The sequence below is a fragment of the Emydura macquarii genome, unplaced genomic scaffold (assembly GCF_026122565.2).
Source record: "Emydura macquarii macquarii isolate MOO-44397 ecotype Brisbane River unplaced genomic scaffold, CSIRO-AGI_Emac_v2 contig_762, whole genome shotgun sequence".
NCBI lineage: Eukaryota > Metazoa > Chordata > Testudines > Chelidae > Emydura > Emydura macquarii.
In genome coordinates, this window is record NW_027130899.1 from 30198 (window position 1) to 57645 (window position 27448).

General features: G+C 42.8%; 3 protein-coding genes across 3 annotated transcripts; 2 read left to right on the plus strand and 1 right to left on the minus strand.

Annotated features, from left to right (window-relative positions):
- Window positions 1-103: 103 nt before the first annotated feature.
- LOC137149534 (olfactory receptor 10C1-like) lies at window positions 104-1030 on the plus strand. Its single transcript, XM_067543026.1, has one exon. It carries the CDS (start codon window positions 104-106, stop codon window positions 1028-1030), a length of 927 nt encoding a protein of 308 aa, XP_067399127.1.
- Window positions 1031-15630: 14600 nt separating this feature from the next.
- Window positions 15631-16611, plus strand: LOC137149535 (olfactory receptor 10C1-like). Its single transcript, XM_067543027.1, has one exon. It carries the CDS (start codon window positions 15631-15633, stop codon window positions 16567-16569), a length of 939 nt encoding a protein of 312 aa, XP_067399128.1. The 3' UTR covers window positions 16570-16611.
- A 7330-nt stretch (window positions 16612-23941) lies between these two features.
- LOC137149531 (olfactory receptor 11A1-like) lies at window positions 23942-24931 on the minus strand. The gene has a single exon (XM_067543022.1). It carries the CDS (start codon window positions 24929-24931, stop codon window positions 23942-23944), a length of 990 nt encoding a protein of 329 aa, XP_067399123.1.
- Between the last annotated feature and the right edge of the window lie 2517 nt (window positions 24932-27448).

Consider the following 27448-nt stretch of genomic DNA (forward strand, 5'->3'; position numbering starts at 1 on the left):
GATAGATAGATAGATAGATAGATAGATAGATTTAATACAGTTTACCAAATTAATATGTAGTATTTCTTTTTATTTCTCAAGAAGAAACGTGCTGATCGAGAAAATGAGAAATAAGACCTCTGTGACTGAGTTTGTCATACTGGGTTTCTCTAATCATCCAGACGTTAATATCACGCTGTTTGTGGCATTTCTGTGCGTTTACATCATCACAGTGCTGGGCAACATCCTCATCATTGTCGTCATTAATGTTGATCGGGCCCTTCACTCCCCTATGTATTTCTTCCTCCAGAACTTGTCCTTCCTGGAGATCTGCTACACCTCAGTCACTCTGCCCAAGATGTTGGCCAACCTCCTCTCTGAAGACAAAACCATCTCCTTTGTGGGTTGTGCCGTACAAATGTATTTCTTTCTATTCTTCGGTGGAACAGAGTGTTTCCTCCTGGCGTCTATGGCCTATGACCGCTACAGTGCCATATGCAACCCACTGCGCTATACGTCCATCATGAATAAGAGGGTTTGCCTACAGCTGTCTGGTGGTTCATGGATCTGTGGCACGCTGGTAGCCCTGGAGCACACAGTCTTTGTCTTCACGCTTCCATTTTGTGGGTCCAACGTGATCAACCACTTCTTCTGTGAGATCCAGCCGCTGCTGAAACTGGTGTGCAAAGACACCTACTGGAATGAGATCCAGATCATCGTGGGCGCTGCTATCATCCTCATGCTGCCACTGATGCTGATCCTGGTGTCCTACATCTGTATCATCTCCACCGTCCTTAAAATTAGGTCCACTGAAGGCAGGCACAGAGCCTTCTCCACCTGCTCCTCCCACCTCATCGTGGTGACGTTGTTCTATGGAATGGCCCTTATCATGTATGTGAGACCCAAGTCCAGCTTCTCTCCAGACGTGAACAAGTTACTTTCTCTGTTCTACTCAGTCGTGACTCCAGTCTTGAACCCCATTATCTACAGCCTCAGGAACAAGGAGGTGAAAGACGCTTTAAAGAAAACAGGGATGAAGCTATTCAGCTAAGAAATTTACCATTTTTCTTCACCTGGTTTATCCTCTGTGGAATGTCTAAGCTCTAACAGGAATTTATAGCTCTAAAGAGACCAAATGGCATCTGATCTCTACACAGAACTTCCTGCTGGTCAACCTTTTCTGAAGTATTGTATTTTCATGAAATTTTTCATTAAAGTTTTTTACTTTGAAAAAACAAATTAGGAAATATAAATTAATTAATTCATTTGAAATCCTCTTCTGGCCTTAAAAACTTTTAAATTTCTTAAAATAAAGAAAAAGAAAGGAAAACTGTATTTACACTGACATTTCATTTCTCCGCCTCTCATTATTCGAAGAGCTTTAATTCTGTAATTCAAGGATAATTGGATTTTATAGAAAAGTTTCCTTTATTCAAATCAGAATGGGTTGAAATTTCCCAGGTGACCTTTGCATCTCAAAGCTGATGCTAGAAATGTGAGTAGGGTAGAGAAACATCCATGGCACATCTGAGGTCTAAGAATAAATTTGCACTGGTGGTGTGATGCTGCTCAGGGCAACCCAGGGTTGTTTATAGTGAAATCAAGTGTAAGTTTATTTAATAAAGCACAAATATTCCAGTGATAGCAGGAAGAAGCGTTGGAAACCAATATAAAATAAAATTATAACATATGTTCTAGAGCCTAGATTTAATTAACAACATGCTCTCCTGTCTCATAAAGTATAACTCACCAGGACTTTGCATACAAGCTGTCTATGACCCCTCTTTCATGAGACACTACACAATATTGGCTTGCCTCCTGAATCCAGGTTATCTGTTTGCACCCTTAGATAAATCAGAACTGCCCTTTGTTCTTTATTCATAAAAAAGACACCCTCCTGCTGATTGTTTTTCCTGTATATTTGCTTTCTTGTAGATCTCCAAAGAGGATGGAGTTAGGCTGTTCTCAGTGGTGGCAGAATAGAGAAGAAGGAGCAATGATCTCAAGTTGCAGGGCGGGAGGTCTAGGTTGGATATTAGGAAAATTTTTCCACTAGGAGGGTGGTGAAGCACTGGAATGGGTTACCTAGGGAGGTAGTGGAATCTCCATCCTTAGAGTTTTTAAGGCCCAGCTTGACAAAGCCCTGGCTGGGATGATTTAGTTGGGGTTGGTCCTGCTTTGAGCAAGAGGTTGAACTAGATACCTCCTGAGGGTTCCCTTCCAACCCTCATCTTCTATGACTTGACAGGATGGGGTTTCTGAACTGTGCAGGGTCCATTGATGGCACCCACATCACCATAATTTGTCCATCAAAAGGTGTGAGTGAGTGTATGAACTGAGAAGGTTACTATTCGCTCCTTTTCACAAGGCTTAGTGAACCATAGAGACAGATTTCTGAATACCAATGTGGGAACACTGAAAAGGTTCATAATGCCCAGTTGCTGAGGAGACTGGGATTGTACTGGAAGTGGGAAGAAGGGATTTTATTCCCCAGAAACAAAGTAGTCCTCTAGGGTGTATCTATGCCAGCCATTATTTTGGGGATCCTGCATACCCGTTCCTAACTTGGTTCATGGAAACATACCCCGCCATCCATGACCCCAGAAAAAGGGTGGGAATTCAATTAAAAACTCTGTCACCCCAGAATGGTTTTGTAGTGCATATTTGGAAGGCTGAGAGCTCGTTGGCACTGCCTGCAATCCCGTCTGGATGCCGGCGTGGCCAACACAGTTCACATAATCATCGCCTGCTGCAGGTTGCGTAAGTTGTGTGAGGGTACAGGGGAGAACTTCCATCCAAAGTAGGGTTGGGACAAGTCTGGTTGACAAACTCTCTACAGGCAGCTGGATACCACCCATGTGCAGACTGCTTCTGACTGCAGGTGGGCAAGAAAAATCAGGGATAACATTTGTGCACATATTTGGCACAACCAGTTCTCCCTGTTCCCAAGGAAACTTCGCACATGAGGGACCACCGGCACTCATAGCTCTGTGAGTGTTTTGTTCCCTTGTAGCTGATGGTCATTAGCCAGTTTTCCCATGTCTATTCACCCATTACAGACAATTACAGCAGTGTGCCTCCATTGGGGTAGGGCTTTGTGCCTGCGAGGGTGGCAGCCATGTTGTGTTGTAATAATTGTGCAAGCGCTTTTGTATTAATGTTCACACTTATTCACTAATCTTTTTTGAATGGGGAACTCTCAGTTGGTCTGAATAATCTCACCAAGATGCTTTTCTTTCACCACTCACTGTTGGCGTTGCCACGTGCACTTAAGGCATGTCTACACAGCAAAGAAAAACCTGCGGCTGGCCAGTGCCAGCTGACTCAGGCTTGTGGGGCTCGGGTTGCGGGGCTGTTGCTTTGTAAACTTCCAGGATTGGGCTGGAGTCCTAGGTCTAGGACCCTCCCACCTCACAGGTCCTGGAGCCTGGGGTCCATCCAAGTCCAGATGTCTACAAAGCAATGAAACAGCCCCACAGTTGGAGCCTCATGAGCCCTAGCTGGCAGACATTGGCCAGTCGCAGGTGTCTTGATGCTGTGTAAACATACACTTTGTGGCTGTTATGGGGCATTTAACCCAAGGCTGTATCTGGTCAAGGTTTGAGGAAGGGGAGTTGAGCGGGAGGAGGGGATGTTTAATCACTGGTTGGTGGAAGGTGGCTGTATTGTTCCTTTAATTGTGTTTCATTGCTCAGTATTAACTAAGCCATAAAGATGTTTATCGACCCTTCTCCTGCATTCTGAGTTCTGCTGGTTTTAAAACTACCAGTGTTTCCTAAGCACATAACAATGCACTTCCACCATCCCTCCCATGTATCCTTGTGACTTGAGCTATCTATGGATTTGGGGGTGGGATGGAAAGAAAAGCGTTTTCAGAGTGATGGCGCCAGACGGTTACATTATTCTATATTAGGGCTCAGCTGCCCCATCTCTCTCTCAGATACATTCACAGACAGAAAGCAGCAGTCCAGAGTCCAAAGTGCAGGCAATGTGATGGGTTTATTGGGCCTAAACAAGCAAGCATAAAACCATAGCACTTCACACCAGTTGGGCTTTCTTGCCCATAACTATAGTTCTATATACCGATAGAGCTCCCTTTTCCCTCCTTAGTCTTGGTCATGTTCTGTTTTGGAGGGTCTTGAGTCTGAGGCCTTTGGCACCACCTCTTTTGTACCCCATGGGAGGGGAAGGGAGCAAGGTTATATTTTGACCATGGTCATTTTATGGACCTTTAGTGTTTCTGCTCTGGCATCTATCTTGAAGAGGAGTCAGAGCTTTCCTTCATTTGCACATTCATATATCAAACCACCACTATGCCTCGAAACATTTTAATGACATCCTTTATCTCTTCTGACAGTAATAAAGAAAACCCCTTTGGTTGTAGATTGGGAGGAGGAACACACAATGTTTCTGTTCTTTGCTTATATCTGTATCTTGAAGACCTTAGGTTTCAGCTGGGCAAGCAGGCTCAAAAGCAGGCCCAGATGACCATCTGGCAGATACACAGACCTAAATACTTATTCAACCTTAATTATATACTACTAATCCTGACATTCTAATTCACGTGCTGTGAATCACGGGGCCCAGTTCCCAACCTGACAACATCTAACGTTCATCATACGTAGGAAGGGGTGGGGGTCCACAAGTCTGCAAGTCAAGGAAAGTGTGAGATTTAATAAAACTGGGATACTGGGAGTGTAACTGAAACTTTGGTAAAAGAAGCTGTAAATAAACCAAACACTGTGGGACTGATTCCATGAACAACAGATAATTGCCAGTGTCTCTGATATTGTCTTCTTGCCCTTATCCAGCACCTCCCTCTGAGCAGGGAGGGAACAACTGAGGAAAATTGTTCTGGGGTACAACCAGGAACAGCTCCTGTGTGAGGCTTAGGGGTTGGCCATTGACGTGCTTTCAGGACTGCTTTAGGCTCTTTATTCCCTTCTGTGAAGGGTTTTGGGTGCTGGTGGAGGGTGTTGTCCCAGGAGTCCTATAGGTTTTTCTTGGTCACTTGGAGCCTGGCTTCTCTGCCACAGCAGTACCCTGGTAACTGCTGGAGGAGGTGCCTATGAGTCTCTCCATTAAGGCCAGAGTCCACTCCATCCCTGCTTACTCCATGAAAGTTCTCAGTATGGGTCCCTCTTGCTCTGGGGGAAGTCCTGGAGAATGGTGTACAGTAGCTACACGTGTGTGCTCAGTGGACTGAGTGACCCCTCCCAGAGACGGTTCCACGTTCACCTGGAGTGACCAAAAGAGTGCAGCATAAAACTGTTCTGGGACGGCAGAACAGCTCAGAACTGACTGACACTGGCTGGGGGGACACAACAGGGACATTTACAGATCGGGCAAGGTCAGGCAAAAAAGGGTACAGTGCATTGTGGGAATAGGGCTGGAGGACTATTAAAACTCAGATCCCATATGTATCTCTTCCCCTTTCCACGCTGCACGCCGGCATGGGTACAGGGCCATTCCACAGCTGAGACTTTCCAGATGTGCTAGCTTACTCATCCTGTACTCACCTTCAGACATGTGCTATTGGGGTTTCAGTGTGAGCAATCGAGGGCTACAGCACAACCATGCAAAGAGATACATGTACAGTCAATACTGTAGATGTACCTTAAGTCACATCCAAAAATGGTACTTAAGCTTCCAAGTCACTTAAAGTCTTCTGAAAATTTTACTCTTAATTCGTTAGGGCCAATTTCTACCCAATCTCACACACAGGGGGCTTTGGTAGATCAAAGAACTATTAATTGTTTGTAAGAATCTTCCTTCTGCACTTGTGAAGTTGTCATTTCTTGATGTCCTTGCTTAGTTACGAGAGGAGGAATTTGAAAATGCGCCCATGGGATTTAGGAGCTTACTCACTAGCTGGATATCAGTCCCAAAGACACAAAGCACTCAATGCCATATTCTACTCCTATTGAAATCATTAGATGTTTGGGACTGATTTAAATGGGTGGAAGCAATTCCCTTAATAACTATGTTATGGTTTCATATAATGAGGCATCAGAGGTGTATGAAGATCCAGACCCCTGGGGTTTCTAAAGAAGTTGTTAAATAGTCCAGTTCCACCTTAGACCGAATTCTTTGGTAATCACAGACAGGAGATGAATGTAGGATACAGACGAGGTGAGAATTTTCTTGATTTGTCTAGAATTATGTTTGTTTCCTTTGGATTATTCTAATGAGCTGAATCTAACATAGGAACACAAGAACGACCAGACTGGGTCAAACTAGGTCCATCTAGCCCAGTGTCCTGTCTTCCGACAGTGGCCAATGATAGGTGCTTTAGAGGGAATGAACAGAACAGGTCATCATCAAGTGATCCATCCCCAGTCGCCCATTCCCAGCTCCTGGCAGACAGAGGCTTGGGACACTTAAGAGCCTGGTTTTGCATCTAAATGAGTCCTGTGAAATCCCTATTATATCTTGAACTGAAATGAGCTCTGTTTTAAAGTCTCAAGCCCTGATTTCAATCCCTCTAAAGCCATGAGTAACTCTGCTGCTGTTAACTGTAGAACTGAATGAAAATATTCCAACAGAACAATTTTCCATCAGAAAATACTGGTTGGATGGACTCAAAACATTTTACCTGGGAACATACTGATTTTGTCTACATTTTGAAATAACGTTATCATAATGTTTTGTCTATTCTTTTCCTTTTTATTCTATTCTAGTCAAAATGATAACACTGAAAGATACTGTTTGACCTTATTAAAATGAAATATTTTTACATTATTGAAATGAAACATTCCAACGTGTTTATAAGATTCAAACAAAATATATTTTGGAATATATCATCTTTCATAAAAATATCTGAGATTTTGCATTTCATCCAACTTGTTATTAATGACATTTTAAAAAATTAGCATTTACAGTGGGTCGTTAAGTCCCTTTTTCGACCAAATGTACCTAATAATGTGAAACGGGCAGATGAAAATTGTTTGATTCTGATCTCACATACATTGGATTGATACTGATGAGATGACATTGATTGAAATTACTATTTGCAACATAAGAAAATCTGTTGGGATAGATGTAGAACTCTCACCACTTTACTCCAATTTTTCACTGGTGTAGCTCCATTGATTTCAACGAGTTTCACTGGGTTATACGGTAGCATCGATATTCATGATTTACTTCCATTTAAGAGAGAGGAGAAACATGCCCTCAGTAATTGTAGATTGACAAAGACATTTGAGAGACTGTTAAGAAATATGTATTCAGTTCAGGTTAGGACTTTCAAAGGTGCATAAGGAAGTTAGACACCCAATTCTATTTCAGTGAAGAGTAGGCCTCATATAGATATAAAATAAATAAAATAAAATAAAATCTGCACTCGGTAATACTGATTCCTTTTTAACGATACACATTCAAGAGGACAATCACCCCTTCCAACTTTGATCTAGATGTTTTACATCTAGGCTTTATCTTTACTGATGGCAGTGTTTAAGGTACAGGAACTACCTGGGTATCTATCTGCCATAATTAAAAGGAGGCTGTGTCTACACTGCCATGTCTAGCTATGGGTGTGGCTGCAGTGGGAGGCTCTGGGGGGCTGTGATAGAGTCTTTCACCCCTGCCTCCCCTCTGCCAGAGTCTTTCCCCATTTCCAGACTCATTCCCTGTGGTGGTGAAAGGCTCCAGCAACAGCGAGTCTGCAGGTTATTACACTGGTAAAAAAAGCAGTGTAGATGAGGGAGACACTGCTTAAGATTGGAGAGATCCATGTAAGGTCCATGCCTAGGGTAGCCCACCTGAAAATGCCAAGGTCAGGGCAGGCTGCAAAAGGAGAGCAGATTCTCCCAGAACTGGTGACTAACACAGACGTTAGATTCCCCGACCAGTCACAAATGGTACTCCTCACACTGGTTATCAAGAAGCTACGACAAGAAATATACAGCCCCCTTCGTTGCATTTCAATCTCTGGCTCCCAATCAGCAACTTGTAGGAGAGTAAAGAGTTAAAAGCTGGAAAAGTGGTCAGGGCTAAGTCACAGGGAACAGGGTCATGGCACGGGCAAACCTTGTTTCTGTTAATTGGTATGAATTCTAGTTAGGGTCTATCATCTGTCTTCTTCTCCTCCCTTCCTGGCCATCTGCGCTGGGGATGAGACTATCGCCACTCCTGCACAAGGCCTTTGGTGGGAAGAAAGCATTATCTTCCTTCCTCCCTGGCATGCCTTTACTTCAAAGAATGTTAGCGTAAAATTTATAGGTTTTAAGGAGATGTGCCTGCCCTCTGTAAGGTAATCCTGTAAACAACAAACAGGGGCAGGTATCATTGTATTAATTATGTAGTTGTTAATATTCATTTTATAGATGTCAATGTAACCAAATAAGGGTCTATGGGGAGTTGCTGGAAATGTATACATTTACATACTGGTATGGATAAAAGAATTGTAAAGTAACACCTCGTGGCTCACTTGCAGTGTGGAGATGGAACGAGCAGGCAATAAAGGCAATAAAGGGTTCCGTCTCCCCAATCCACCCCCGGGACAACCTGTTTGGTTATTTCTAACACAATTGAGTCCAGCAAAGAGACAAGTTATTTAAAACTCCCTTCCCTTTACCAAAATGTTCTCCTGATCCCCAAAGGGTCAGCCGCATTGCCAGATCAAGTTAAGTTTGGATCTTACCCAAAATAGCACGCTGCCAGCCAATCCTTTAGCACCTAAAACTAAAAGTTTATTATAAAAGGAAAGAAACAAACAAGAAGCGAGATGTTAAATGTCCAAAGCAATCAGATATTTCCAAGTGACTTCAAAGTCCATGTACATCAGATTCTCAGCAGAACTGTGGAGTTTGCTGGCTTGTACGGTTCCTCTGGGGTACATCCAGTACCTGGATGGGTCTCGGTTCTTTGTTTCACAGCTTCAGGTGTAGAGTAGTTGATCCAGGGGTAGGAAGGAAGCAGACAAGAAAGAGGTAGGAAGGAAAGAAGACAAGGTGAGGATGGTGCAGCTGCATTTTATAGTCTCTGGGCTGCCATATGGCTTGTTTCAAACACCAGCTCACAGCACATGGGCAAGGAAAGGCACTTGTAGTCCTCCTTTAATAAGGCTTTTGATACTCTCCCGCATTACCTTCTTTTAAACAAACTAGGGAAATAGAATCTAGATGGAGCTACAATAAGGTGGGTGCAAAAACCGTTTCCAGAGAGTAGTTATCAATGGTTCACAGTCATGCTGGAAGGGCGTAACGAGTGGGGTTCCGCAGGGATCAGTTCTGGGTCCAGTTCTGTTCAATATTTTCATCAGTGATTTCGATAATGGCATAGAGAGCACACTTATTAAGTTTGCTGACGAGAGCAAGCTGGGAGGTGCTGCAAATGCTTTGGAGGATAGGATTATAATTCAGAATGATCTGGACAAACCGGAGAGTTCATCTGAGGTAAATAGGATGAAATTCAATGATGAAAAAAGTAAAGTGCTCCACTTAGAAAAGAACAATCAGTTGCACACGTACAAAATGGGAAATGCCTGCCTAGGAAGGAGTACTGCAGACAAGGATCAGAGGGTTATAGTGGACCACAAGCTAAATATGAGTCAACAGTGTAATGCTGTTGCAAAGAAAGCGAACATGATTCTGGGATGTATTATCAGGAGTGTTGTAAGAAAGACACGAGTAGTATTTCTGCTTTACTCCGTGCTGATTAGGCCTCAACTGTAGTATTGTGTCTCGTTCTGGGCACAATATTTCAGGAAAGATGTGGACAAATTGGAGAAAGTCCAGAGAAGAGCAACAAAAATGATTAAAGGTCTAGAAAACATGACCTATGAGGGGAGACTGAAAGAACTGGGTTTGTTTAGCCTGGAGAAGAGCAGTCTGAGGGGGGACATGATAACAGCTTTCAAGAACATAAAAGGTCGTTACAAGGAGAAAGGAGAAAAATTGTTCTTCTTGGCCTCTGAGGACAGGACAAGAAGCAATGGGCTTAAATTACATCAAGGGAGGTTTAGGTTAGACATTAGGAAAAACTTCCTAACTGTCAGGGTGGTTAATCAATGGAATAAATTTACTAGGGAGGTTGTGGAATCTCCATCACTGGAGATTTTTAAGAGCAGGTTAGACAAACACCTGTCAAGGATGGTCTAGACATTACTTAATCCTGCCATGAGTGCAGAGGACTGGACTAGATGACTCTCGAGGTCCCTTCCAGCCCTATGATTCTATGATCATAGTTGCTGACCTGGCTTCTCTCCCTGCGCTCATTGTAAAGCTGATGGCCCTTAATGAGTCATTAGGTGTGACACCAAGCTACTGAAGGGGGATGGGGGGTGTGACGCAGTAGCACAGCACAAGATTTTGGATATAGATATATCACACACAACCATAACCTACGGTACCAAGACGATACATATGCATAAACCATATTATCATCCTTAGCAAATTATAACCTTTCCAATTGTGCCTGATGTGGCATATCGTACTGCAATTCTGTAATATTGGTATTAATAATATTATAAATGGCCATTCCTAATCCATACATAGCCCAAGGATCTCCAATGTCTTCACTCTACTGATGTAAGACATGGCTCACCATGTACACTGCTGTGCTGGGGGACGGAGTCATGCAATGTATGTGCACCACAGGCCTCCATAAGTACTTTGAAGTATAGACGTACCCATAAGAAGAATCATGGACACCGATCTTCCTTACTGTACCATAATATTGGTGCAACTTACTTGGTCCAGTGAGGCTACTCCTGATTTATCTGCAGGCTTGTCTACACTTACCTCGGAGATTTGGCAGCAGTCGACCGGAGTTACGCAAGCTACGCAAAAAACTTGTGTAACTCTCGTCGACTTCTGTGCTTCTCTTCTGCGCGCCGTCTTCACTGCACTGTGCCGATTGGAACCGCGTTCCCATCGACGCAGCGCTACGCCACTTGAGAAGGTGGTCTTAATACGTTGATTTCTGAATCAACTGAGCAGGTCTTCACTGACCGTTCAGTCGATCCAGATAAGTCATAGAATCATAGAATCATAGAGTTGGAAGGGACCTCAGGAGGTCATCTAGTCCAACCCCCTACTCAAAGCAGGATTAACCTCAGCTATATCATCCCAGCCAGAGCTTTGTCAAGCCTCAGATTAAAAACCTCTAAAGATGGAGATTCAACCACCTCTCTAGGTAATCCATTCCAGTGCTTCACCACCTTCCTAGTGAAAAAGTTTTTCCTAATGTCCAACCTAGACCTCCCCCCCTGCAACTTGAGACCATTGCTCCTTGTTCTGTCATCTGCCACCACCGAGAACAGCCAAGCCCCATCCTCCCTGGAACCCCCTTTCAGGTAGTTAAAGGCCGCTATCAAATCCCCCCTCATTCTTCTGTTCTGCAGAATAAACAAGCCCAGTTTCCTTAGCCTCTCATAAGTCCTGTGCTCCAGCCCCCTAATCATTTTTGTTGCCCTCCACTGGACTCTCTCTAACTTCTCCACATCCTTTTTGTAGTGGGGGGCCCAAAACTGGACACAATATTATCATAGAATCATAGAATCATAGAATATTAGAGTTGGAAGGGACCTCAGGAGGTCATCTAGTCCAACCCCCTGCTCAAAGCAGGACTAACCTCTGCTATATCATCCCAACCAGGGCTTTGTCAAGCCGCAGCTTAAAAACCTCTAAGGATGGAGATTCCACCACCTCCCTAGGTAACCCATTCCAGTGCTTCACCACCCTCCTAGTAAAAAACTTTTCCTAATGTCCAACCTAGACCTCCCTCCCTGCAACTTGAGACCGTTGCTCCTTGTTCTGTCATCTGCCACCACCGAGAACAGCCTAGCCCCATCCTCCCTAGAACCCCCTTTCAGGTAGTTAAAGGCCGCTATCAAATCCCCCCTCACTCTTCTCTTTTGCAGACTAAACAAGCCCAGTTCCCTCAGCCTCTCCTCATAAGTCCTGTGCTCCAGCCCCTAATCATTTTTGTTGCCCTCCGCTGGACTCTCTCCAACTTGTCCACATCCTTTTTGTATTGGGGGGCCCAAAACTGGACACAATATTCTAAATGCGGCCTCACCAATGCCGAATAGAGGGGAATAATCACTTCCCGTGACCTGCTAGCAATGCCCCTCCTAATGCAGCCCAATATGCCATTGGCCTTCTTGACAACCAGGGCACACTGCTGACTCATATCCAGCTTTTTATCCACCGTTACCCCCAGGTCCTTTTCTGCAGAGCTGCTGCCCAGCTCGTCGGTCCCCAGTCTATAGCTGTGCATGGGATTCTTTCTTCCTAAGTGGAGGACTCTGCACTTTTCTTTGTTGAACCTCATTAGATTTCTTTTGGCCCAATCCTCCAGTTTGTTTAGGTCACTCTGTATCCTATCCCTACCTTGCAGGGTATCTACCACTCCCCCCAGCTTAGTGTCGTCCGCAAACTTGCTGAGGGTGCAATCTACCCCATCCTCCAGATCATTAATAAAGATGTTGAACAAAACCGGCCCCAGGACCGACCCCTGGGGAACTCCGCTTGTGACCGGCTGCCAGCTAGACATGGAGCCATTGATCACTACTCGTTGAGCCCTATGCTCTAGCCAGTTCACTATCCATTTTATAGTCCATTCATCCAACCCATACTTCTTTAACTTGCTGATAAGAATACTGTGAGAAACCGTATCAAAAGCTTTGCTAAAGTCAAGGTATATCACATCCACCGCCTTCCCCACATCCACAGAGCCAGTCACCTCATCATAGAAAGCAATCAGGTTGGTCAGGCATGACTTTCCCTTGGTGAATCCGTGTTGACTGTTCCTGATCACCTTCCTCTCTTCCAAGTGCCTTAAAATGGATTCCTTAAGGACCTGCTCCATGATCTTTCCAGGGATTGAGGTGAGGCTGACCGGTCTGTAGTTCCCCGGATCCTCTTTCCTCCCTTTTTTGAAGATGGGCACTATATTTGCTTTTTTCCAGTCCTCAGGGACCTCCCCCTGTTGCCACGAGCTTTCAAAGATAATAGCCAATGGCTCTGAAATCACCTCAGCCAACTCCCTCAGCACCCTCGGGTGCATTGCATCCGGCCCCATGGACTTGTGAATGTCCAATCCTTCTAAATAGTCTTGAACCTGTTCCTTCAGCACTGCGGGATGTTTGCCTCCTTCCCATTCTGTGCCACCCAGTACAGCAGTCTGGGAGCTGATCTTGTCTGTGAAGACAGAGGCAAAAAAGGCATTGAGTACCTCAGCCTTCTCCACATCCTCCGTCACTAGGTCGCCTCCCTCTTTCTTTAAGGGGCCTACACTTTCCCGAATCTTCCTCTATTCTAAATGCGGCCTCACCAATGCCAAATAAAGGGGAATAATCACTTCCCGTAACCTGCTGGCAATGCTCCTCCTAATGGAGCCCAATATACTATTAGCCTTCTTGGCAACCAGGGCACACTGCTGACTCATATCCAGCTTTTTGTCCACTGTTGCCCCCAGGTCCTTTTCTGCAGAACTGCTGCCTAGCTCGTCGGTCCCCAGTCTATAGCTGTGCATGGGATTCTTCCTTCCTAAGTGGAGGACTCTGCACTTTTCTTTGTTGAACCTCATTAGTTTTCTTTTGGCCCAATCCTCCAGTTTCTTTAGGTCACTCTGTATCCTATCCCTACCTTCCAAGGTATCTACCACTCCCCCCAGCTTAGTGTCATCCGCAAACTTGCTGAGGGTGCAATCTACCCCTTCCTCCAGATCATTAATGAAGTTGTTGAACAAAACCGGCCCCAGGACCGACCCCTGGGGCACTCTGCTTGTGACTGGTTGCCAGCTAGACATGGAGCCATTGACCACTACTCGTTGAGTCCTATGCTCTAGCCAATTCTCTATCCATTTTATAGTCCATTCATCCAACCCATACTTCTTTAACTTGCTGATAAGAATACTGTGAGAGACAGTATCAAAAGCTTTGCTAAAGTCAAGGTATATCACATCCACCGCTTTCCCTACATCCACAGAGCCATTCACCTCATCATAGAAAGCAATCAGGTTGGTCAGGCATGACTTTCCCTTGGTGAATCCGTGTTGACTGTTCCTGATCACCTTCCTCTCTTCCAAGTGCCTTAAATTGGATTCCTTAAGGACCTGCTCCATGATTTTTCCAGGGATTGAAGTGAGGCTGACCGGTCTGTAGTTCCCTGGATCCTCTTTCCTCCCTTTTTTGAAGATGGGCAGTATATTTGCTTTTTTCCAGTCCTCGGGGATCTCCCCCTGTTGCCACGAGCTTTCAAAGATAATAGCCAATGGCTCTGAAATCACCTCAGCCAACTCCCTCAGCACCTTCGGGTGCAATGCATCCGGCCCCATGGACTTGTGTATGTCCAATCCATTTAAATAATCTTGGACCTGTTCCTTCAGCACTGCGGGCTGTTTGCCTCCTTCCCATTCTGTGCCACCCAGTGAAGCAGTCTGGGAGCTGATCTTGTCTGTGAAAACAAAGGCAAAAAAGGCATTGAGTACCTCAGCTTTCTCCACATCCTCTGTCACTAGGTTGCCTCCCTCATTCTCTAAGGGGCCCACACTTTCCCTAATCTTCCTCTTGTTGGCAACATGCCTGTAGAAACCCTTCTTGTTCCCTTTCATGTCTTTTGCTAGCTGGAACTCCAATTGTGCTTTGGCCTTCCTGATTTCATTCCTGCATGTTCGAGCAGTATTTTTATAATCCTACCTAGTCATCTGACCAAGCTTCCACTTCTTGTAAGCTTCTTTTTTGTGTTTAAGTTCACCAAAGACTTCTTTGTTAAGCCAAGCTGGATGCCTACCATATTTGCTCTTCTTTCTGCACATCGGGATGGTTTGCTCCTGTGCCCTCAATAAGATTTCTTTAAAATACAGCCAGCTCTCTTGGATTCCTTTCCCCCTCGATCTGACGGCGGCTTATTTGCCGTTGTCAGTGAAGACATAGCCTTAGTGTCAGGAAGAGGAGAATTGGTGGAAAAGAAAGGGATTAGAAAAGGTTTAGAATGTGGGAAGAACGGAAAGGTTAATGGGCAGATAAAGAGGGGCATGAACAGAGGTGGATACATGCATGAAAAGGGGACAAAGTGAATGAACTCAGGATTAATGGCACTGAAGTCAATGAACTGTTGTTGATCTCATGGAAAATAGAGGAGAAGCCGGCCGTCTCATTAGCACAGTGCACAACACGACCCCCACGTGGCCTCCCATGTAGTTTGTTGGAAATGCCGTGAAGTGAAATTATGAGAAGCAAGTTTATGTTCTCAGCTGATGTATATCAGCCTAGCTTCCCTAATTGTGCTACGATGTGTTATTTTAACATACATGATACTCCAAGAGACGCGGCGACAGATTTTGACATTTAGTTCCACCAGTGTAAATCCATTGAAGCCATTTCTGATCACACCCATGGTTTTATCCAATTAAAATGTCATTGGTCAAATTATTTTTCCTCCAATGCTGGTAGAAAAGATATATTTCCACTGAGGTTAGGAATATATACCAATATAAAGCTGGTATGACTGAAAGAAGAATGCGAACCATTCCTCTTGATAGACAGAGTTGTGACAGGAGAATTGGACCAAAATAGTGTTGGTTGTGGGACAGAGGGATGTATATATGGAGAGATAGGGGATAAGTCTAGATAGATAGATGCCAGTTTGACTTGATTTAAAGTATCAAACTAACAAGTTTTCTTTTTATTTCTCAAGAGAATATATGCTGAGGGATAAAATGATAAGAAACACCTCTGTGACTGAATTTGTTTTACTGGGTTTCTCTAGCCACCCAGATATGAATTCCATTCTATTTTTGGTGTTTCTGTGCGTTTACATTATCACAGTGCTGGGCAACATCCTCATCGTTGTTGTCATATACGTCGATCCGGCTCTTCACACCCCCATGTATTTTTTCCTCAGGAACTTGTCCTTCTTGGATATCTTTTACACCTCAGTCACTCTGCCCAAGATGCTGGCCAACCACCTCTCAGAGAATAAAACTATCTCCTTTGCCAATTGTGCTGTACAGATGTTTTTCTTTCTATTCTTCGGCGTTACTGAATGCTTCCTCCTGGCGTCTATGGCCTATGACCGCTACAGTGCCATATGCAACCCACTGCGCTACACGGCCATCATGAATAAGAGGGTTTGCATCCAGCTGACAGCTGGCTCGTGGGTCTGTGGTATCTTGGCAGCCGTGGAACACACAGCCACTGTCTTCACCCTTCCTTTTTGTGGGTCCAATGTGATCAACCACTTCTTCTGCGATATCCAGCCGGTGCTGAAGTTGGTGTGCTGGGACACCTACTGGATTGAAGTCCATATAATTGTGGGTGTAGCCTTTACCCTCATGATGCCTTTGTTGCTGAGCCTACTGTCCTACATCTGTATCATCTCCACCATCCTTAAAATTCGGTCTGCCGAAGGGAGGCGCAGAACCTTCTCCACCTGCTCCTCACACCTCATTGTGGTGACGTTGTGCTACGGGACAGCCCTTATTATCTACGCACGCCCCAAGTCCAGCTACGGCCTGGGTGTGAACAAGTTGTTTTCTCTGTTCTACTCAGTGGGGATTGCGATCTTGAATCCCATTATCTACAGCTTCAGGAACAAGGAGGTGAAAGACGCCTTGAGGAAAATGACAATGAATATCTTTTAATCTAGTCAGATAATTTTCTGTCAATCAGATGAGCCTCTGAGAATGATCTCAGCTCCAAAAGCTGTTTCCTTTACTGGAATATCTCCCAAGTGGCATTTCAGATGTAAAGGAGAAGTTTCCCTTGTGTAAGATAGTGCTCGTAAAATTTACTGAGTTCTGTATTTCCAAAAAGTTTTTCATTTAATGTTTTCATTTGAACAAAATAAAAAGAAAAAAATTTCAGTTTTATAAATTTATTTTATTATTACTTGCATCCTCTCCTGGCTTTAAGACTTATTAATATTTTACAGAAACAAACAAAATACACAATAAAACAACAATATGAATACAATTTCATTTCTCCTGTCTCCCATTGTTCACAGAAAATGAAATTTTATAGAAAAGTGCCCTTGGGTGGATGACCTTTTCTGAATTTCCCAAATATTTCCCCAGAAATGTTGGTATAAATGGGCATGGGAAAAAGGAAATCACATATATCTTACATTTTTTTGAATAATGAGCCAGCTATAATTGACCATTACATTTCATGCCACCAGTGGTCCTTTTTCTTATAGGTAGTTTGACATGGGCTGCTGAAGGGGGACACCAGAATTGCATATGTGGTTTAAACACAGAGCTGAGAAACCATGGGATTTCCCCCCAGGAGATGCCTGTCAACAGTTGCTTTCATTTCCAATGAGGATAAAAAAAATGAGAAGTTTGAAATTTTTTGCAAAATTGAAATTCTGAATAATTTTAATTGGGAAATACAGCAACATTTTATATGAGCATTTTTGAGTGAAATGAAACATTTTAAGATTCCAGCAATCAAAATGTTTATTTTTGGTTCATTAAGTTGACCAGATGGCCCCATTCTCCCATCTGAAACAGGCTCATTGAATCTACTACATCTCCCATAATGCACCTAGAGACATGTGACTACCATGATGCACTTTGGGGATTGGGCAGCAGCTAGACTATTCTCAGTGGTGGTAGATGCCAGAACAAGGAGCAATGGTCTCAAGTTGCAGTGGGGGAGGTCTAGGTTGGATATTAAGAGAAACTTTTTCACTAGGAGGATGGTGAAGCATTGGAATGGGTTACCTAGGGAGGTGGTGGAATGTCCATCTTTACAGTTTTTTAAGGCCTGGTTTGACAAAGCCCTGGCTGGGATGATTTAGTTGGGATTTGGTCCCACTTTGAGGAGGAGATTGGACGAGATGACCTCCTGAGGTCCCTTCCACCTCTAATCTTCTATGATTCTATGATGACCCGCAAGGATCCGCGGACCAAAGGTTGAAAAACACTTTTTCAGAAAATATGGCCCATGAATTTTGAAAATAATTTATCTCCTGGTGGCTTCACTTGAATCTTTGCAAGAAACATAAAAATCATCTTGGTCAGAAGATATCACATTTTCCACCTCAGAAGAACAGCCAGAATCTCTCTTCAGGGATCACCATGTAAAGTGTTTAACTGCGTTTGTTCACAGTTAATAGATCCCTTTGGTAGCATGTGCCATGATACTTCTGAGTGTACTTCTGAGTGTACTGAGTGTACTTCTGAGTACACAAAATAGAACAGACTGAAGAGGAAAGACTCAGAGAGAGCTCCCGCATAACTCAATAATATAGAACCAGTATAGGACACCCAACTTCAAATCTCTTCTCCACCTCCGGCAGGTGGGGGAATCGAATGTAGGTCTCTCACATTGCACATAAGTGCCCTAACCCCAGGATAAAGCTGATAAAGAAGTAACCACCACCAGCTCCCCTGGGTGTTTGCTAATTCTTTTCTTTACTTTGGCCTGAAAATCTAAAGGCAAAGTTCAGATCAAAACGAAATGAAACGTTTCCATTTGACATTGCCAAAGTGTTTCCAATTTTTTTGGTTGCATCAAACCTATTGGGAGAACTCGACATGAATTTGTGAATAGCTTCATTCTGCATTTTGCAGTGAATAAAGTATTGGTCTGAAAATTTTTACCTAACTCTTGTGACGATGTGGAATCACTCCTCTCAGCTGAAATCAATAGTGATTCTGGATACACACTGGTATGACTGAAATAAGATTTCAGACTAATATTCCTGCCAAGCAGGCAGAAGGGGGATTGTTAGTCTGACCTTTTAGCTGTTTTTCTCCAACAGCTTCTCTTGTGTGTGAGTTACTCTCATTTTGCACGAAGACTACAATGACTAATTGGTGCAAATTACACCGATTATCCTCTTAAACCTCTTTTTTGGTCACTTTACGCCCAAGGTCTGAGCTTGCTGGCCCCTCAATTGAGTTTATACAATTGCCACTCCAGTAATTTGAATGAAGTTACTCCTGAAGAGGGGAGAGTTATCCCCATGGACTTCAGAAGAGTTATTCTTTATTGACATGAGGTGTAAATGACAGAAGAATTGGGCCCATATACTTCAGATGAATGAGGTCAGCTATATTCAGACTGAAGAAAGTACTTTTCCTCCCTTCAATAATCTATCTATCTATCTATCTATCTATCTATCTATCTATCTATCTATCTATCTATCTATCTATCTATCTATCTATCTCATAGACTCTAAGGTCAGAAGGGACCAATATGATCATCTAGTCTGACCTACCGCGCAAAGCAGGCCACAGAACCTCACCTATCCAGTCCTGTAATAGACCCCTAACCTATGACTAAGTTATTGAAGTCCTCAGATAATGATCTATCAATATCTTTTATTGGATCAACTTCTGCTGGTGAAAGAGACACGCAGCAGAGATTACAAAGGGCTCTTTTTCAGGTCGGGGAATGATACTTGGAGCGTCGCAGCTAAATACCAGTGGGGAACAGAAAAGAAATGAACTCATGTTGCAAGAGGCAGTGCAAGGTGAGGTGGGCAGTTAACATTTCTTCAGTCATAGGTCAAAGCGGGGTTAGTGGGTTACAGTTTGTTGTAATAAGCCAGATATCCAGTGTCTGTATTAAGGCCATGATTTTTGTTGTGTAACAGATTTACGAATTTAAGTATCACAACCCATACTCACCGGGGACCACATCCTGAAAGAAATCTTTCCCCACGCCTTCTTTTGGCCTTCAAATAGCCCCCTTACCTTGTCAAGCTCATCATCAGAAGCAAGCTGCCCACAAACCAGGACTCACCAACCCAAAGTGGCAAAGGCCTCTGCCATAACAACAGATGCAAAACCCGCAGACATATCTCCACTGCTATGATGATCAATACTCCCCACGACACAGCTTTCAAGACTCATGGGCTCTACACATGCTTATCACAACATGTGGTGTACCTCATCCAGGAGGCCTTCTCAGAGCAAGCCCAAGTGCATACAAAATGGCAGGGAGAGGAGGAAGCAGCACTCGAGGCTTTCACCAAGAATATGCGAGACCCCCAGTTCAGTTTGCCTCTCTGTGAGTTTCACAATTTAAGAACTCAGGGCCTGGTCCAAAGATCATTGACATCGATGGGGGTCTCTCCGTTGAGATTATTGGCTTTGGATCCATCCATGGTAGGACTGAGAGATTCAGGAGTTGGCCAAAGACGTTTAGAAGGTCGTTTAGAATTATGACCTCATAATGCCATGGTTTATTTTGAACTCTGGCAAAACAAAGCAGTGATGAATGAGAATTCCGGGGGCAGTTTTCTCACACGTACACACTTGTCCCAGGAAGGAATGACATACATTGCCATAGGCAAAAAAACATTCATGACTTAATTAATAACTTTTGGTTAACATTGACCTTAAAGTTACAATGAATCTAGAGGTAATGCTGTCCAAATCTCTTTCCCAGATCCAGGCAAGCCCTTCTAAATAATACAGGTAATTAGAAGACAATCATGCACACATATGGTTCTACATACTGAACATGAATATTATTTTCAAACATCAGATTTTTCAACAACATTTTTCACTGTGAGTTTAAGTTGAGATGAAAAAAAAAGTCTATGCATATTCGTATGAACTGTAGATGAACTTTTGTGATTTTTCTCTTTGTGTTTCAGGCAGCTACAGAGAAGATCATCATTTCTGAAACTCTGATGACTTTTTTGGCCAAAATTTCTAATTTCAACTCAAACAAAATTTCAACTAAACATTAACGTTATTTGTGTTTTTCTTTTCGCAGTTTTTGGACAATTGAAGCATTGAATGCTGTTGATGTCAAGGAAACAACTTCAGCTTTGTATATTTGTGTAACTGATATCAGAACAAGACTTGTGTCCAAATTACTTTTTATAGGAAAATATTTTTCTCTTCATCCTGTCCCCGAACAATCTCCTCAGAGACCCTATCACCTCCTTGTTCCTCAGGCTGTAGATAAAGGGATTCAAGGTGGGCATGATGGTTGTGTATATCAGAGATAGCATTTTGTTGCTGTCTAGTAAATGAATGGACTAACAGTGTAACAGTGTAAATTAACAGATAGATCAAGAACAGAGGCACCTCCAGTTCATGGTGGTTTGCCAATCCCAGTAGAATGAATTCAGTCATTGCAGTGAGGTTCCCCCGTCTTGATTCTTCTGCATATTTCATCTGTGGCGGGAGAATAAATACACAGATATCTTGTGAAGAAATGATCCTCTGAAGGAAATAAGGGGGTGATAGCGAAAGAGACACATGGCATTTAGGCTTCCAACTCCCATGGACATTCCTTGGGAGTTGGGGCCCAGATCCCCAAAGATATTTCAGAGGATAACTCCCACTGATTTCTATGGGTGTTAGGAACCTAAATACTTTTAAGGATTTGAACCTAGCTACTTAACTTCCCTTTGTGCCTTTGAAAATCTTCCTCAGTACTATAGGGGCATATTCTCTCTTCATTTCACCCAGTGCAAATTTCCCTTGGATGCCTTCCAAAATCCCAGTCTGAGTTAAACGGCATTTGTTCATTCTAGCTGCAGTCAGAAAATGAGAGAAAATGACTCAAGGGAAAGAAACATCCCCCAAAGTTTGTAGTTTCTGTGGAAAAAGTCAGGAATACCTCTAAGAGATCTTTTAGTTAGACAGAATGACTCACAGATAGACCAATAGAAAGAGATATAGACCAATAGATAGATAGACCAGTTGACCAGTGGATAAATGGACAGATTTCACTAAACTGTTTACATTTTATCCTCTTTCAAAGCCTTTAATCTTCCCTCCTGCTCCAATAAGGATGCACATTTTCTGATGGTTGGAATTCATAAGGAACAGCTTCACTATACTATGTTTGAATTGGCACACTATACGGACCCCAAGGTGGTATAGATCAGCAAATCTACTTTGAAGCAGTTTGAGCCAGGCTGATTTGCACAAGCTGTGTATTTCCCTCCTCAAATCTCTTCTGACCAGCACAGTTTTCTGCCCTGCTCAGTGAATGCTGAATAATAATACTGAGATTCTGTAAAAATATAACTTTCCATCCAGCAAGACCAGGTGGAATTTTAAAGCAAAACTGAGGGCTTTATACTGAAAAATCAGGGAAAATGAGTATGTCACATCTCTTCTTTGTACCTTAGTTTCTAAAGCTATGGAAAAGATGATACATTTTACTTATCCCCCAGTGGAATTAAAAAATCCCAACAATTTTACTTCATCCAAATACAGTAGAACCTCAGAGTTACGACCACCTCGGGAATGGAGGTTGTTCGTAACTCTGAAATGTTTGCAACTCTGAACAAAACGTTATGGTTATTCTTTCAAAAGTTTATAACTGAACATTCACTTAATATAGTTTTGAAACTTTACTCTGCGGAAGAAAAATGTTGATTTCCCTTTATTTTTTTAGTGGTTCACGTTTAAGACAGTACTGTACTGTATTTGCGTATTTTTTTCCAGTCTCTACTGCTGCCTGATTGCATACATCCAGTTCCAAATGAGTTGAAGCTGAGGGAACTAGTCTTGTTTAGCCTGTAAAAGAGAAGAATGAGGGGGGATTTGATAGCAACTACCTTAACTACCTGAAAGGGGGTTCCAGGGAGGATGGAGATAGGTTGTTCTCAATGGTAGTAGATGACAGAACAAGGAGCAATGGTCTCAAATTGCAGTGGGGGAGGTCTAAGTTGAATATTAGGAAAACATTTTTCACTAGATGGGTGGTGAAGCACTGGAATGGGTTACCTAGGGAGGTGGTGGAATCTCCATCTTTAGTGGTTTCTAAGCTGCGGCTTGACAAAACCCTGGCTGGGATGATTTAGCTGAGATTAGTCCTGCTTTGAGCAGGTGGTTGGGCTAGATACCTCCTGAGGTCCCTTCCAACTCTAATCTTCTACGATTCTATGTGATTGATCGGTCCATTCATAACTCTGATGTTTGTAACTCTGAAGTTCTACTGTACAGAATTTCAGAATATTTTGTTTCACAAAAAAACCCTGCGATTTTGAGTTTATCTGCAGAGAATTTTTTAATCCAATTTTCTTCTCAATGTTTTTAAACAATATTGAAATGACTGTTGAATTAATTTCATTTACCAAATACCATGTGCATGAAACACTTTGACAACCCTATAAATGGTATTTTCTCTCTTAAAAAATTTTAAAAAGTCATGATCTTTTTTCAGAGAATGAACATTTTTTACAATCTTGGCCATATTTTAATTTTTCCTTATTTAAAAAATGGCGATTTTTAAAGGAAAATATTAAATCATTATTATTAGTGCTAAAATATTATATATCAATTAATAGAAATATTCAAATACTATAGCCACATAATGTTTAATTTCATTATATTTTTAAGGATCTAGCTTCCATCTATCCCCTTCGCCACACTTATATGTAGCTAGATAGATATGTTTATATAAGTACACATAACTACACACATTTTGGAATAGATATTATTTATGGTCTTGGTTAATTAATTCAACTGATGTGCTAAATTTCAGGGTCAGAAGATCAATCAGACTTTTTTTATCTTTTCACTTACACTCTGGCTCTATTTCTCCCCCACCTCCGCCATCCCTCCAGGACTTCCTGTAGATAATTTTCCCTGAAGAATTTGTACCATCCAGAGAAAACTTTGTGTGAAGACAAAATCAGAAACATTTTTCATTGCAAAGGGTTAAAAACAAGTTTATTTCAAGTTCATTTCAAGAATTTTCATAGAATTTTCAATCCATTTTTTTCATTTAGCTGAAAATATTATTGGAATGGCTATTGATTTATTTTTCCATTTACCAACCAGTGCATAAATAAAACATTTAAATAATCCTTTAAATGTGATTTTCCTCTGGAAAAATGCTGCAAATGTCATGCTATTTTTGCAGAAAATGAACAAGTTTTGATTACTCCTGTCGGAAAAAGCACGTAGAACTAAGGGCCATGCACAAGAGCCAGAGTTTACTATGGGATGGGTATTAAGAGATGGAGCATGACATGCTGATCTCTGATTACCTCCATTTCATTCTAACCTTGGCAAATCAAGTTTCCCTTTACTGATTTTTGTGGAAAGGCATGCATTTCCTGAAAGCTTTTCTCAGGGCCTTGTTCACCTCCTTGTTTCTCAGGCTGTAGATGAGGGGGTTGAACATGGGATTGAGGACTGTGTAGAAGACGGAGAACATTTTGTTAAGGTTTCTCATTGTGGCACTGTCTGGTAGGATATAGACAATAATCAAGGTCCCATAGAAAATTGTCACCACGATCAGGTGAGAAGAACAGGTGGAAAAGGCTGCTTGCCTCCCGGTGGTGGAAGGGATTTTCAGGATGGTGGTGATTATACAAATGTAAGACGTCACAATTAATAGAAATTCAGGAAGGGTGAAGATGAAAGAAAGTATGAAGGTCACAAGTTCCAACAGGTGGGTGTCACTGCAGGAGAGTTTGATCAAAGGGGTGAAATCACAGAAGAAATGATCAATTTCATTAGGGCCACAGAAAGTGAACTGTGCTAACAAAGATGTCGTTACAGTGCTAGCTAGAAAACCACTAACCCAAGACAAAGATGCCAGCTGGAGACAACAGCGGTGGTTCATCTGTACTGCATAATGCAGGGGTTTACATATTGCTAGGTACCGATCGTAGGACATCACTGCGAGGAGAGCACACTCTACAGCCAGCATGGTGCTGAACAAATTAAATTGTGCGACGCAGCCTCTAACAGAAATGGTTCTGTCCTCAGTCAGGAAACTGGCCAGCATCCTGGGCAGGATGATGGAGCTGTAGCAGGTCTCCACGCAGGATAAGTTCCCCAGGAAGAAGTACATGGGGGTGTGAAGGTGCTGATCAGCCACAACTAATGCAATGATGAGAGTGTTCCCAGCTATGGTCAGAATGTAGATTGCTAGAAAGAGCAGGAAGAGAAGAATCTGCCATTCAGGGAGATTCCCGAATCCCAGGAGGATGAATTTTGTGATGGACGTTTGATTTCCTCCTTCTGAGCAGCCCAGGAAGTGAAGCTGGGGGAAGAAAAGAAACTGCATATTATGCTCGGTATTAACTAAGTATTAACTAATACTGCAATGAGATCAGTTTTATACAAAATTGGTTTACGTGTCTTCCAACTTATTTTTTTTCTCATTTCTTGTACTGTTTTCGCTCTGATCTCTTTTAATGGCAATTGTATGGTGGCTTTGTGTCTCTACACAAATTTTACCCGCTTTATTGGTAACTACATTACATTGAAAAGGCATGTCTGCTTTTTTGTCTTTTTATAAGGCACACAAACACCACAGCAATAACCATGTGATAGATAGATAAATAGATAGATAGATAGATAGATATTTTTTTTTGAAGCAAAGAATGGAAAGTGAGCCAAACCAAGGTAGGTTGAGATTGATGGACAGAAGAATGGATAGGTAGCCTTATTTCTTCCGCCACTGTAGGATACTTTTCCTCGCCACTCTGCTATTAAATGAGCAGGCATCATCGCGGAACACAGCATAACAGCATAAGGGCCAGGCCTTTACCCCGCTGCTTGCAGCAAATCTTCCCTTTCCACCTGCGTTACCCTCAGGAAACTGATATCACACATGGTCTCCATGGGAAGATGGCACAAGTTTAAAGTACCTGACCAATACAGTCACTCCATTTTATTCCTCTGTCATGGATGGGGTACATGAGCGCTTCCCCAAGACTTTTCCTAGTCCTAGTACAGTTGCAATGGGAATTATGGGTCAGGACACTAGTTGCCCAATGTTTTCTGATGCTACATTTCACCCACAGTGTCATCTAATCTGTTCTGCCCACCTCCTGCCAAACTGATCGTTGGCACGTTACAGGGGAACCTGGTGATCCCTCTCATTGCTCAAGTGTGAATTGTGGATTTTAGTGCTAATGAAACCTCTGTATAACAGATGCAAGGGCCCCTTGCTTACCATGTCTGTAGCACCAGTCCAACCCTTCCATGATGTACAGAATAGAATGCGGATCTGGCTTAGCCTTGTGAACATGAAGGGGAGTATTTTTTACATTGTAGCATTTCCTTTACTACTTTGGGTCAGCTAAGAATGGCAACTTTGTGCTTTGCTTATCTTACAGTAGACACCTTGGCCTTCATCCCCCTTACCGAACACCAGCTGAAAGATTTTCCCAGATTAGGAAGAGGAAAAAAAAAACCGCAGGATGACATGTTCTGCAAACTAATGAAAGCCTCCGTGGCTGCTGACATGGAGCTCAGAGCCTGGAGGATGTCGTTGTCTGAAAAACTAAGCATAGACATGGAACACAGAAGATCTTCACAGGAGCAGGAGCATGACATGCAACAGGAGAGGTTGTGTATTATGAGGGATCTGTCTGACATGCTGAGGCATCTGGTAGAGCTCCAGGAAGAGCAGCGGCAGGACAGACTCCCTCTGCAGCCCCTCCAAAACGCTCTGCCACCTACCACTTTGTTATCAGCCCCCACCCCCAAGCCGTCTGGGAGGAGACTTAGGAGGGTGCAGTACGGCCTCTGTAACATTGCTATTTTCCGTGCTGCGACTCCTGTCTCGCTTTGAAAATACTGCAAGATAAGCCATGAGGTATTTGTGATGCTTACAATGATAGTGCGAAGCTGAGCAGACTCCATGTCTCTCCAGCAAAGGCGTGCGCATGGCACAGGAAAAACGGTGCAAAAAAGCCTTTGCAGTTTGTTTGGGACAAGAAGGGAGGATGATGGAGCATGTTGCATCATGGGAGGACAACAAACTTCCCAAAAGCCTCAATGGCTAGTTGCACTGTGGGATAGCTACCTATGGTGCACTGCTTTGAATGTCTACCAAAGCGTGGCGAGTGGGGACGACGCAAGAGCTCGGTGCAAGGAGTGTGGTGTGATCACGCTCCTGCGAATTCTAAAATTCAGTGGGTGAAAGTCGATTTAAAGTAAATCGTCTACAGTCTGCAGTGTAAACATACCTTAATTGTTGGAAGTGAAGTTCAGAGAGGTAGATGAAGATAGATAGATAGATAGATAGATAGATAGATAGATCGCTTTCATTATTACAGCTTTCCAGGTTTTGCCCTCTCATTCAGTACATGTTCAGATTGGTTTTCTCTCTCTGAATTAGCTGCGTCTTCCCAGGCTGAATTTGATTTTCTCCTTTTCTACCCATCTTTCTAACCTCTGACTTCTTTCTTTGTCCTGACTTCAAACACTCAATGGAACTCAGTTCCGAACCACTGTTTAATAATCAATGAGTGGAGGAAGACATTCCTCTGAAAATCCTTCTACTTTCCCTCTGGCTAATACTGACTCTAAATCAATCCAGAGCATTCTGCATATCTGCTATGCCCTGGTGAAGGAAAGATCTGAGACAGAATATATCTCTGTTCCGTCTAAAGCATTATGACCCCAATTCAAGAAGATACTCAACTTGCTCTTAACTTTTGGCACAGGAGCCGTCCAATGTACTAACATGGGATTACTCACAAGCTTAAAGTTATGCACATGTTTAAGTACCATCCTACATCAGAGTCTATGGTAGTTTCCAACCTAGAGGGGCAATTTAAATGTTGCAATG